Source organism: Lutjanus erythropterus, chromosome 17 (assembly GCF_056507025.1).
Source record: "Lutjanus erythropterus isolate fLutEry1 chromosome 17, fLutEry1.hap2, whole genome shotgun sequence".
Lineage (NCBI taxonomy): Eukaryota > Metazoa > Chordata > Actinopteri > Lutjaniformes > Lutjanidae > Lutjanus > Lutjanus erythropterus.
The window spans coordinates 30,047,979-30,060,682 of NC_139333.1; the positions used below are offsets into that span (position 1 = coordinate 30,047,979).

The 12,704-nt window shown below is 38.6% G+C and overlaps 1 protein-coding gene across 1 annotated transcript in view; it reads right to left on the reverse strand.

Moving 5' to 3' along the window:
* LOC146312465 (1-phosphatidylinositol 4,5-bisphosphate phosphodiesterase delta-3-A-like) overlaps nt 1-12,704 on the reverse strand; it is a 37,310-nt gene that overhangs the window by 20,211 nt on the left and 4,395 nt on the right. The window contains exons 2-3 of the mRNA XM_084741080.1: nt 4,339-4,394; nt 4,135-4,246 (exon numbers count right to left, since the gene is read on the reverse strand). Of these exons, the coding sequence (XP_084597206.1) occupies nt 4,135-4,246; nt 4,339-4,394 (168 nt within the window). The remainder of the gene's footprint in view (nt 1-4,134; nt 4,247-4,338; nt 4,395-12,704) is intronic.

The following is a 12,704-nucleotide window of genomic DNA, read 5'->3' on the forward strand; positions in this document are numbered from 1 at the left end:
ACAGGACAGCGGCAAGGAAAGTGGTAAATGTAACTTGCTTTAGCATTGCAATGTGTATTTGGGTGTGAAAAAACAACTGTATAGGACTATTTAGAAGTTCTCCGAGGGCACACATCTGTAATAATTGAGGGTGTCATTAAAGCAGGATGCATGACATACATACTGTGGCAATTAAAGGCTTGTACTGAGCTCGGGAGGCTAATCTGGTGGGCGAGTCATATGGTAACTATATAGCACCAAACCACAGACTCTTACCACCGTATAATGTCCTATAATCTCGCTGTTTGAACTGCAGCAGGATGGGCTGCCATCTTAGGCTCAAAATAGATGAGCTCTATAATCAAGGCACCGTGTGTGAGCGTCAGATAGTGGATGAGAGGGAGAGTCAGTCCGTGTCTGTGCAGAGCAGAAAGTAGCATTTAAAGTTCGCAAAAATAGAGACTGTATGTCCATGTTTCACCTTACACGCCCAGTCAGAGCACTGAGCTCTTGTGGGACAGAAAAGGAAAGGCATGCTTGTTACCAATTATCATACAGAGAGGGTTCTTAAACTCTGGGTGGGGCCCCTCAAAGGGGGATTTTTAAGGATTTACAAAACTAATTTTACAGTCTTTAATGTATGTGGGGGAGTTCCTCAAAGGATCCACCCAGTTCCAAGGATCCAAGACCCAATCTGGGACCTGTGTAAGGCAGCATCCAACTCTTATTCAATCTATTCAGGTTAGGTAAGGTCAATGGGCCTCATCCAAGAACATTTATCTTAAATATTTCTTGCTTTTGTTTGTACAGTGGGTTCATATGAACAGAAAACAATCCTAACTAAAGATACCTGTGTAAATGGTCTGCCTGTGCGTATCTGAATGCACATGCAGAAGACTTGTGAATTAGCATAATTAACACCCCAATAATACCATATAAGGCTGTTTCCTGCTCCATGTGTCACAAAGTGTTAATTCTTGAAATTGGCATCAAAGAGTAAAAGGATTTTTACAAGTCTGGGGATTGATGTCCTGCTTTCAGAGATCCATAAAGGAAAATCTGTCATTTTAACAGCATCACCAATGGAATTAAAAGACCTGCTAAAGCAAAGAAATGAGAAAAGCGAGTGCTGTTAATGAGGTGTTACTGGAGGGTTGGACAGTCACTGAAATAAAGAAGAAACATCTCGCTATGAAAGTGACTTCAAAAGAAAGAAAAAGGAAAAAAACGACTCGCCACAGCAAGGCAATCAATGACTGCAGCAGAAGGAGGAGAGGGTCAAGGGGAAGCTTTGATCATGGGGTCAGAGGACAGAGTGAGGATGCTGCAACTTCATAAACTTGCAATATGTTTAAAGGCAAGGATATACCTCAAACTAATTAGTTTGTGCTAGTTTCAGCTGACCACATCTCATCTCTCAAGAGTCCTCAAGCTCTGACTCACACGTTGCTTCCTCTGGTTTCTGTTGCTCGTTGCCACACCAACTGCCATCATTTAAGTCCAGTGCCCCTCGTCAGCAGATCTGGAAATGCGAGTGGTCTGCTCCCTCTTGATGGGCAAGGAAGTCTCCAGAACAGAATGTCTGAGATTATCTGGTCTTTTGCCCTGTAGCCATGTCCAGCAAAGCAGACACTTCTTTGTGGCACTGATGCCACCATGAATCTGAGCTTTTGTGGGATGGTTCCTTCATGAGAGGTTCTGGACATGCATGAGAAGTCTTGTGTATGTTCCGTCAAGACAGTCATGGAGCATTTTATTCATAGTCCATGTTTCAGCACACAGGCTTTGAAAAAGTTGATCTTGGCAGCTCTTGAGACATCTGGCTGCTGTATTGGATGTAACTTATTACAAGCACTCCGAGGCTGTCCTTTCCTTGTCAGGAAGTCTTTTCTGCTGCTGACTACATATGGACTGTGGTATTTGAAGTCATCGATTTCCACATCTAATGAGGGGCTGAAATGATTCCTCAAGAAACTTAGGTAACTAGATTGATAAAAATCAGCAATGCAATATATTAGCATCAAAGCATGGAGGGTGAAGACAAGAGATTGGGTATTGAAAATAACAGAAAGTGCCTAAGGTTTGGAATCATTCCAAGCTGAAACAAATCAAAAGCACTGCACAATCTGTGTCTATTGTAAATCTGAACTAGCCTACTACATTTGCACAATGTCCATTCCTAAGCATCTCAGCAGAAAGCATCTAGTCTACACATCCAGTCCACACAACATAGCAATAACATTAGCACATTACATGAAATCAGTATGATTACTAAGGGTTGCCACAGTCAATGTAGAAAAACAAGGGACACCTAGCGGCCTCACGTCCGGGGATATACACCAAGAGTGGGATCATCACCTCTGAGATTTTGAGCACCACTTAATTTTCCTGCATTTTATGTGCCATTGTGTGCTTTTTATGCATCAATTTCAAAGTCCTCTCTCTGTTACACTCACCATGAATGTAAAGGAAATTGTCAATAATTGCAGCCTTGCATCATTTATATTAACGTACATTCAGTACAGGACAGTACAATTTACAGTACAGTACAATCCCATAATATACAGGACAGGTGGCAACCTTATAAATTATGTACATTAACTATGGCTAAATGCAAAGGCATAGAATTGAGTAGGGACAAATGGACATGTCCCAAACGATATCCAGAGACTACTGAATTGTTCCTAGCAATAATTTTATATATATAAATTTTATACATATTTTTTATATTTAATTTTAACATATAACCACTGTTGTCTGTCAGTGTTAGCTTGTGAGATTCAGAATTGTGACAAAGCAAAAAAGTACGTGTTTTTAAGTTTTGAAATATTGCAACCTCCCCCTCATTATGCTTCACATTGGTTTGGTTCACTGCCTATATGAAGCCATGGGTCTCTGTTTACTGCCCAAATATTTCATATGTGAATTGAGTGACCATTGACAAATCTATCAAGTTTTCAGACCATCGGGGGAAAGAGAGGAATATAATGTCTTATTTTGTCATTTATTCCCATTCATGCTGTAATCTCAGTCAGCACTCCTCTGGCAGCAACACAGCAAGCTTCTACCCATTTGGCCTCAAACCATGTGGCTCAAGATGCTTACAGCTTTTACTATGCTTATGGGGACACACTGTGTCTCTGTCATTCTGCACCAAGAGGCAACAGAACAAAAGAAGGAGAGCAAGACAGGGCGGTAGAGAATTTAGCTGCCACAGACTTTATAGTGATGAGAGGAAGGAACCCATCTTGTTTCGTTCCCTCATCATGACCAAACCAACTTATCCCATCCGTGGTCTACCTCCAGCTGGGACATGTCTGTTGTGACATGAAATATCTGCCTTTGCCTATACGTAATGGCTAATCAAGAATGTAAAATAGTTTCTAGTTATGAGTTTCCTCAAGAAAATTAATGTGACACACCAGATGCTTTGTTACACAGAACCATCTGAGAAGTCGTCCTTAGAAACTGTTTGGAAAAAGGCACGTACTTTCAAAAAAACACACTTGGCAGGTGGTTGGATGAACCATCTGTTATCACATCTAACACAGACTAATTTCAACCGGTCAGATCAAACTCTTGCCAAAGCCAGTCAGGAGAGGAACATTATTATTATAATTTCAGTGCTTTGCACATCAACCCAGTGCACCTTTCAACACCATGGATGGCATGAACGCAGCATTTTCATTGCTGAGCTCTGTAGAAAAAACAGACTTTCTCTCTGACATGACAGCTAACTGTTAGCGAAGTGACAGGCACACTTGCCTGTGATTCACAGTCTAACAACAGCCTCGACAACAACACATTGATTGATTGACACACACACAAACAAACAACAAATCAGTGTTGAAATTCAGACGCGTGGTGCATTGTTTGTTTTGGGTTAGGTAATAATGAGTGGGACAGATCATGATAAATATCTGTGTAAGCCCTGAAAACAAGTGCAACTTATTATTATTTTAATTGTGCTGCCAGTTTCTTAGTGAATGTTGAAAAGTGAGATGTTTTGGTGTTTCATATTTTTCAAGACGCGGGACACCCTGATTGAAACTGGGAAAATTCCAGATGAACTGGGACATCTGGTCACCGTAGCATAAATATGGTATAGGAATAAGAATTTGGGTTTATTCAGGGGGTTACTGTTTGTACACTTACAGGATTGTTGCTCCTTAGCCCGACTGGATGTTTTATGGGACTGACACCAGACAGTGACACCGTCCTCCATCAGCTTCAGAGTTCGTCGCTTCTGCCAGCGAGGCGAGCGGACCTTTACACATGATAAACGAACCCAGTAAATCTCAGTTGTATTTTTATTTATGCTAACAACAACTAGTGGTTCATAGTTAGTAATAGCTTTACCTTCACCATACTGGAGCCCTGCAACATCTGCTTCACATCTTCGTCATCCTGCACTCCTGGAAAGCAAAGAGACAAAAAAGATGGTTGAAGACAGACATATGATGTGATGAAAACCAAAATCAGCCACTGAAAGTGTGAAAACTTCAGAGAAATAATAACTTCCAAGTATCTAATAAAATGTACTGGCATTGCTGATTTATATTGTTAAAGTTGCACTGATTTTTCTTAGGACATTTCAGGCTGTTCCTCATCTGTTCTGTAATCTCTACCCCTGTCAGTGTCTTCAGATCATTTTACTTTCTTACACTTAACGGGGTAATTTTGAGGGACTGTTATTTATAGGTCATTATTCAGTGGTTTTACTGATCTGGTGTAAGTCAGTGGCCTGTGAACTAAAATGAGTTTGACATCCCTGGTGTACAGGATGGTGGTAAGGGATCTAGCGCTGGAAGAAAGCATGGGGTAAGGAGAGAAAAGGGAGGAAATGTATAATATACATCTTTTGACGTGCAGCGGCTCATATGGGAGCTCTGTAATTCTGATATTTTGGTCCTGAACCAGCAGTTGAGTATGGCTGGAAATGACAAGGTATGTACAGAGACACTGAGAAAGACAGAAGGAAGTGATATTGTGGAAGAGGAAAAAGTTGAGAGAAGAGGCGAAGAGAGATTATACAGGGATGAGGTGAGACAGGGAGGACTTTTGATTCCAGAGGAGAGGAAAATTCAATTAGCTAAGTGCTTTTTGGCCTATTATGAAAGTCCTATCCTGTGACACCTTTTACAAATCAGGAGATGTGCCTTTCAGCCAGTATTTCAACCAGAAGGGATTCTGTAACACACATTCATTCACTCGCAAGCAATATGTCAACAGTTTAGTTTCTATATATATATATATAGCCTATTGATGCTAACTGCTAATGTCCCTGTACTATCAGGTAGGATGTCCCTGAGTGCATGACATTTGAACCAGTACTTTTCAACCAAATTAATTTTAAGCTTGAAATACTTTAAGCAACTTTTCTATGCAGACAACACTCAGCTCTATAATGCAGTCACTACTACTGATCATTAAGGTGCTCTTCAACTGAAGAGTCCTGTCTCTTAGCTGTTAGACGGTCCTTGACAAATGCATGTCTTCTCCAACATGTAGAAGATAAATAAAACAAAGGAAGGATTCGCTGGACAAACTAATTAACCTAAACAAACATAAAACACTAAGAGCTGCAATGATTAATCTATTATTAATCAACTATTAAATTCATCTGCATCTATTTTGATAATTGATTAAATATAACTGTATTCTCTGGTTTCTTCACTCCTCTCTGACAGTAAACTGAATATTTTTGAGTTGTGGACAAAACATTTATGGATGTCAATGGGGATTTTGGGAAACACTGTTCAACAATGTTCAACATTTTCTCACATTTCATGGACCAAATAACAAACTGATTAATGGAGAAAATACAATATTTATCAAACTAATCTTTACAGGAAAGACTTGGAAAAAAAAAAACATAGGTCCATGTATGTCCTTGTGTTTGGACATGTTTTTCAAGTGACAAGATTATGACCGGATTAATCGATCGATTAACTGTTTTGAGTATTTTTTTAATTAAATAAAGTCCAAATTCTCTGATTTCAGCTTCTTAAATGTGAATATTTTCTGGTTTCTTTACTCCTCTCTGACAGTAAACTGAATAGTTTTGAGTTGTGGACAAAACAAGACATTTGAGGACGTCATCTTGGACTTTGATCAACATTTGTCATCATTTTCTGATTTTATTCACCAAACAACTGATTAATTGAGAAAATAATCAATCAAGGCTGAAAATAATTGTTAGTTACAGCCCTAAAAACACCATGTTAGGCACAATTTCATCATATGTTATACTGACGAAATCCAAAAGTAATGGAAAGAAATCAAGTTACATTACTTTAATATTGTGATACTTGGATTACGTTACTGACTACTGTGATTAGTAACTGTATTGGAATGCATTTTTAAAGTAACCCTCCCAACCCTGATGCTTGACCCAGTGACCCCAGTGTAAGGGTGCATACGCCAAAAGTGACATCATCATGTCTCTTGTGTCAAGTGTTACTTTCCCATTATTCAGAACTGTTCTATTAATTGTGAAAGAGGAAACTCCACTCATTCAGTAAGTCAGTCAGTCACAGACCTTCTCATTTCTGTATCTCATTTGTATTGATATGCTTTGGCAGCATTGTATTTTACACAGTCATGCCAATAAAGCTGATGAACTGAACTGAATTGACTTGACTTTCTCATTTATAGTGCTGGACCCCAGCTTTGCTGCAGTCCAACCAAAAACATGAATAAAACTCCATTCAAATCTGATTTGTTCTACTAATACTATCACTACCAACAACTTTCAATATACGTATTATTGATAGCTAAAGTCACGTACATTGACCTCCATGATGAAACCTTTCCTTAAGATCTTTCTTTAGAATACAACTAAAACATAACTAATGCTGAGACTTCATAACTTTATAACTCGTCTCACCTACAACTGTGGACCTCAGAAGTCGCTACTAACTCTACTGTTGACCAGAGATGGGAAGTAACTAAGTACAAACACGTACTTACTGTACTTTCTTTTTCTGACAACTTTTTACTTTTACTCCCTACATTTTAAGACAAAGTTACTTTCTACTCCTCACATTTTCAAAACTCGATCGTTACTTGTTAGTTTTAATGCAAGAAAAAAATATGTAAAAAAAAGGTAAATAGACGTAACAAGACAAAAACAGCTTAATAGACGTAATAGAAAATGACATAAGATGAAGATGACAAAAAAATAAAAACAAAATGAGATGGACAAGGTGTAATAAGACATAACAAGTAGGAAATGATGTAACAATATGAAACAAGATGAAAATAATGTTAAAGATGGAACAAGGCAGATATGACACAACATGCTGAAAATTATATAAATGATATAACAAGACTAAAATGATGTGACATACATAATAAGACGCAAATGATATAAAAGATGTAACAAACAGACGAAAATGCCATAACAAGACATAACAAGGGAAAATGATGTAAAAGATATAACGACAAAAACAACAGAACAATACATAACAAGACAAAAGACGACAAGATAAGAGACGTAACAGGACACGACTAGATAAAAACAAAGTAAAAAACATAACAAGATGAAACACACAGACAGGAAGACTTGACTGTGGAGAAAAGGTGAGGTTCAGTTTGCTTTGGACAGAAACAGCTGGTACAAATGTCCTTCAGAGGGCGACTTTTTACTTTTATACTTTGAGAGCCTGTACTTGGTCTTTTTTACTTTATGTTTCACTTTATATTAAGTATCTGTACTTCTACTTAAGAACAGAATGTGTGTACTTTTGCTTCCTCTGCAGTTGACCTGGGGAAAGAGTTAAAAGCCGTCCACTGCCTCCATGACTCGTGGTTCTGTCATCCAGTGGTTATCACTGGTTTCCAAATGAATACAATAAAGAAAACCATAATTGATTTCCTGACACAGAAAAGGTTGGACAGTTTCACAGAAAACCAGAGCTGACACTTTCCTTGAAATCTGTTACAGCTCAGCTTCCACACTTTGCTGTTTTCTATTCGAATGAATCCAGCTGTAGTTAAATCTTCCTTTGTATACTCTCACTCTGACTGTGCAACATCTGGTAAGCCTCCTCCACCATGACCGATCTTTGGCCTTGTTTCTTCACCAGCAGTACATGAGTCAGAGCTGGGATTATTAATACGGTGGCTGTCATGGACTGGATTAGCAGAGAGCAGCTCAGTGGGAGTCAGTGTAGAGTGTCTGATGTCAAAGATCTCATGATAAATGCAGTCATGACTCATGAATCAAATATTAAAACAAGGGCATTAAACACACATTTGAATGATTTTTTCTAAATATATATATATATATATATATATATATATATATATATATATATATATATATATATATATATATATATAAATATATAACAAGGTAGAAAAGTGTGCAGAGAGTTAGAAGATCATGTGGATCTGAAGCCAGGAGCTGATTAACTTCATAAAGAAGAACTTCATAAAGAAACTATAGGCTTTTGGCTTTATCTTTTATGTGGGAGTTTGACACTACATTTGACTTGTTCTTCTGCACAAAACAGACCAATTGTGTGCCGCCAACTTCCATAAAGATAAACAGATTGTTACAATGGAACGCTATGAAGAATATTTAAATATATTCTATATATTCTATCACACTCTTAAACTTGAAACTTGACGCAGCAGATTTAATGATACTGAAGACGTGACTTTAGGTCTGACACTGTCCCATAATTAAGGATACATACATCACTTTTGTTTTTGGCCAAAATGAAGTGAAAGAAATTGTATTGATTGAACATTATCTATGATAAATACCAACAGACTAAGCTTTTTTTTTTTCAACAGACTTGGCAGCAAATCAGAACCAAGCATAAAATCATATTATTATTTTCTGCATCACCAGCTGAATGTATGTAGTGGCAACACTACTCATACAGTTTGCACTACTGTAACTGCACAGCTTCGTTCTGTGACATTACTAGTGAACACCTCAACATGTCTGTATATAGTGTCTTCCCTCAGCTGAGAATCTGTGTCACTTATAGAGAATACTGTCAGGAAAAGAATTAGTGAGAGGAAGGTGCTTTTTGCAGCTGATTTAATCTGAAACTCTGAACATAACCACATCTGGACCAGGTTATGAGTGCAGAATAAGTTACCATGGTGATGGTGATCTAGGCAGGTGAAAAGAGAGACAAAGAAAACCCAACACACCTCACTAACCCATTAATTCTACTTCCTAGTACAGCCCTCTGTCTATATTCCCCATCAAGTTTTCTGCAAAGCTAAAGGCTCCTGGCTCAGCACTCAATGCACAGACATGAGTGATATCACTCTTTCTGTCTAACTCAAGAAGGCATACGTTCACAGATAACAACTTTATAAAATGAAATGTCAATATTGTGCTTACAGCTTGCTATGGTGCCCACAATTGTCCAAAAAGTAAAATAAATGCAGCTTTAATGTCTAAAAAGTGAGTTAGAACCATAGACTAGTTATTAAATAGACTGTAATCCTTCTTAATATACAGCCTATGGTTGAAGCAAGTTGTTTCCCCACACACCATCCTCCCAAGACACAGCAGAAACAGGCGAGCTGCAGGAGCTCCGCAGGAGTGCAGGACACATGCAACCTTGTAAACTGACAAAAACGACTGAACGACACTGTAAGTTGATCAGCTGTTTATAACTGCCAGTTGTCTGTCAATGTAAAGTTCATCCTGTTATCCTGAAAATAAAAGCCTACTGCTCTGAAATAACTCGCGATGAGTTAAGCGGCTGCCAAACTCCATTTACATTGTGCTCAATTTAACAGTTATAAACATCTACTCTGTCTGTTAGATTATTTATGATTTCTTACAGCTCATAAACAGACACTTACTCATTGTGCAAACATTCGGCATTAATTTGAAGTCTGTTTAATGTGAAAACAGGAAGGAAATTTTGATTGAGGACACCTTGGCTGCAGCGTTCATGTCAAGTGAAGCGAGTATTTCAACTTAACATGTTTTCTTGATCTCTGAGGACACATCACGATCATTTTATGATTTATTACAGTTAATATATTACAGATTTCCCCTGTAATATTTAAACCTTATACATTTATTATAAATGCTGGAACTTATTTTGCACCTGTAAAGTGGCAACAGATAAGACGGATGAGCTGCAGCTGCAGACCTGGGATGGGATGGCCTCCTTTTATCTCCTGCAGCCCCGCTTGAAGATAAGCAATCTAATCAATGGACCATCCAGTAATAATAGTAACCAACAGAACGAGTGGAATGTAAAATATCTCTAGTTCCTGAAAAGAGATGTGTATGTGTACATGTGTATTGTGGAAAATACTAAGTTATATGTTGTATTCTGTATGCCAGCTGCAAAAAGGAAGCTATAAAATGCTGTGACATGGCTTTTAATGTCTCCTCCACACATACTGCTGAGTCCCATGCTGAGTAAGCAGGACTCAGCAGATGAAACAGAAGTCTCAGTGTGGTTTGGGAAGGGCTTGGTCACTATACTCACAATGGCGTCTTGATACACATGCGGCCACACACACACACACACACACACACACACTCCCCTGTGTACGGCAGCGAGCTACTGTAAATGAGGAAAGCAGTGGTGCAGCGGCGGGAGAAAGTCATTGGGAGTGTGTCTGTGTGCGTGAGGGGGAAGAGAGCCAAACCATTAGAGAGTCGATCAGACACACACTGACCTCAAAACGACAGGTAGTCACCACAGAACACTGTTCCTCAGCCACGTGGTCTGACTAATGTAACAACAGCAGCTGTGCTGAACACCTACAATGTGCTGATATTTACTCTATCAAGGGAGTCGAGATAAAGGCCAGATGCACACAAAAACAGTGCTACTATACGATTTCTCCTGTGTATCCAGCAGGACCTGAAGTCAGTTGGATGGCTGTTTTTCCAGAGGTGGAAAATTACTGGAAATTGGTTCTGAAATTCTTGACTTATGTTGCATTGAAGTGAAAGTAAACAAGTAAAAGAGGCCAAGCTGCACCCTCCCAGAGGAAAATTTTGTTTCTCACAATCCTCTTTGTCTTACGACAAATAAATGAGAATCTTATTATAAGCTCACTGAAGTCTCAGAAGTTTCTCCTGTATTACTGCATGAAGCAACACGACTTTGATTTGACCACTGAGACAAATTTAAGATCTCATTTAAAACAACTGAGTTCTCTTTTAGATCTCACTGTGATCTCAAGAGCTGATTATTTCAGACAAATTTAAGATCAGTGCAGTGAGACAATCTGAACATGATAGCATCAGAAACTTGTTTGTTTATTTCCCATACATAATCCATATTCATTCAACTTTGGTTCACTCTATATTTCTCTCCTGGTCATCCACGTCCCCCCTACAGTGGCTCCGCCCCTCCCCCACCCCCACAAACTTTCTGCAAAGTTAAGTGTAGCTGTGCAAACATACTGGAGTAGAAATACTTCAGTGAAGTACCAGGAGCTGGCAATAATTGTTCATTCATTTAAAATGGGTTTTACTATCATCCAGGATGTAAAATACATGTTAGAACTTTCCTGTGTTCTAAAATCTACTTTAAAGCTGGTAAATTTAAAACATAGAAAGTTTCAGAGTTCTTCTAGTTTCTAGAGCAGTTAAGTCTCTGTGTGGAAAGTCAGATCTTAATTAGTAGAACAAGAGCTTTAATTATTCTGGATGATGATCACAGATAATAAAGTTGTTTTTAATGTCCCCTTGGACGAACCACACACACACACACACACACACACACACACACACACACACACACACACACACACACACACACAGAGGCACACACATGCAACAGTAAAGGCCTTCACAGTCAGACACAGCTCTGACAGATAATTAGTGTTCTCTCAGTGCAGTAATTAACTCTGACACTCAATAAAGGCCACTGGCTCAGGTAAAGAAAACAATTACATGAGTTATTTTCACAGTTTTTGTCAGTCAAATAAATGAATTACAGGCTGCAAAAGGAGAAAATCACACAAAAATTATTTTAAATCAACAGTTTGAAACGTAGGGGGAATGTGAATAATATTCACTTCCTTTACAAAAGTTAGATGAGAAGATGGATATCAATCTCATTTAAGTATGGAGCTATTAGTTACAAAAGAATTAGCTTAGCTTGGGATAAACACTGGGAGTAATGGGAAACGGTTAGCATAGCTCTGTCCAAAAAGTCTGTTAACCTACACCTCTACAGCAGTTTGTACAGTAATGCACAAACTATCATTTGTGTTTTTGTCATACGGTGTAACTGTTCCAAATTACATGTGATGCAGAGACCCAGATCAGGATTAACACCTTCGGACACAGGGAATCTCTACCAAGCTATTTTTGTCTTTTATATTTAGAGGATTTACTTCACCTCCTAACTATCCACAGTGGATTACAGGACACTTTTTGATTCAGCGATCACAGCAGACTGAAAACACTGACAACTAGGCTGTAGTGCATGAATGTGACATAGTTATACTAGAGAACAAACAAACAGAGGCGTCTCTACAGTACAGTAATGGAGACCTTTTAGGAACTGCCCAGTAACAGTCCACACATGTGAACAGAGGACAGGGTGTTTTCCAAATCAGAGGACGGACGGAGGCAGCTGTGACTACTGATCAATAGTTGATTAGAAAACAGAAAACAAATCAGTTAGAATTTGGAAGGCTTATTTATTTTGGATAAATAATTAATTATTTACCCAGAGTCACCTGGGATCAGCTTCAGCCCCCCATGACCC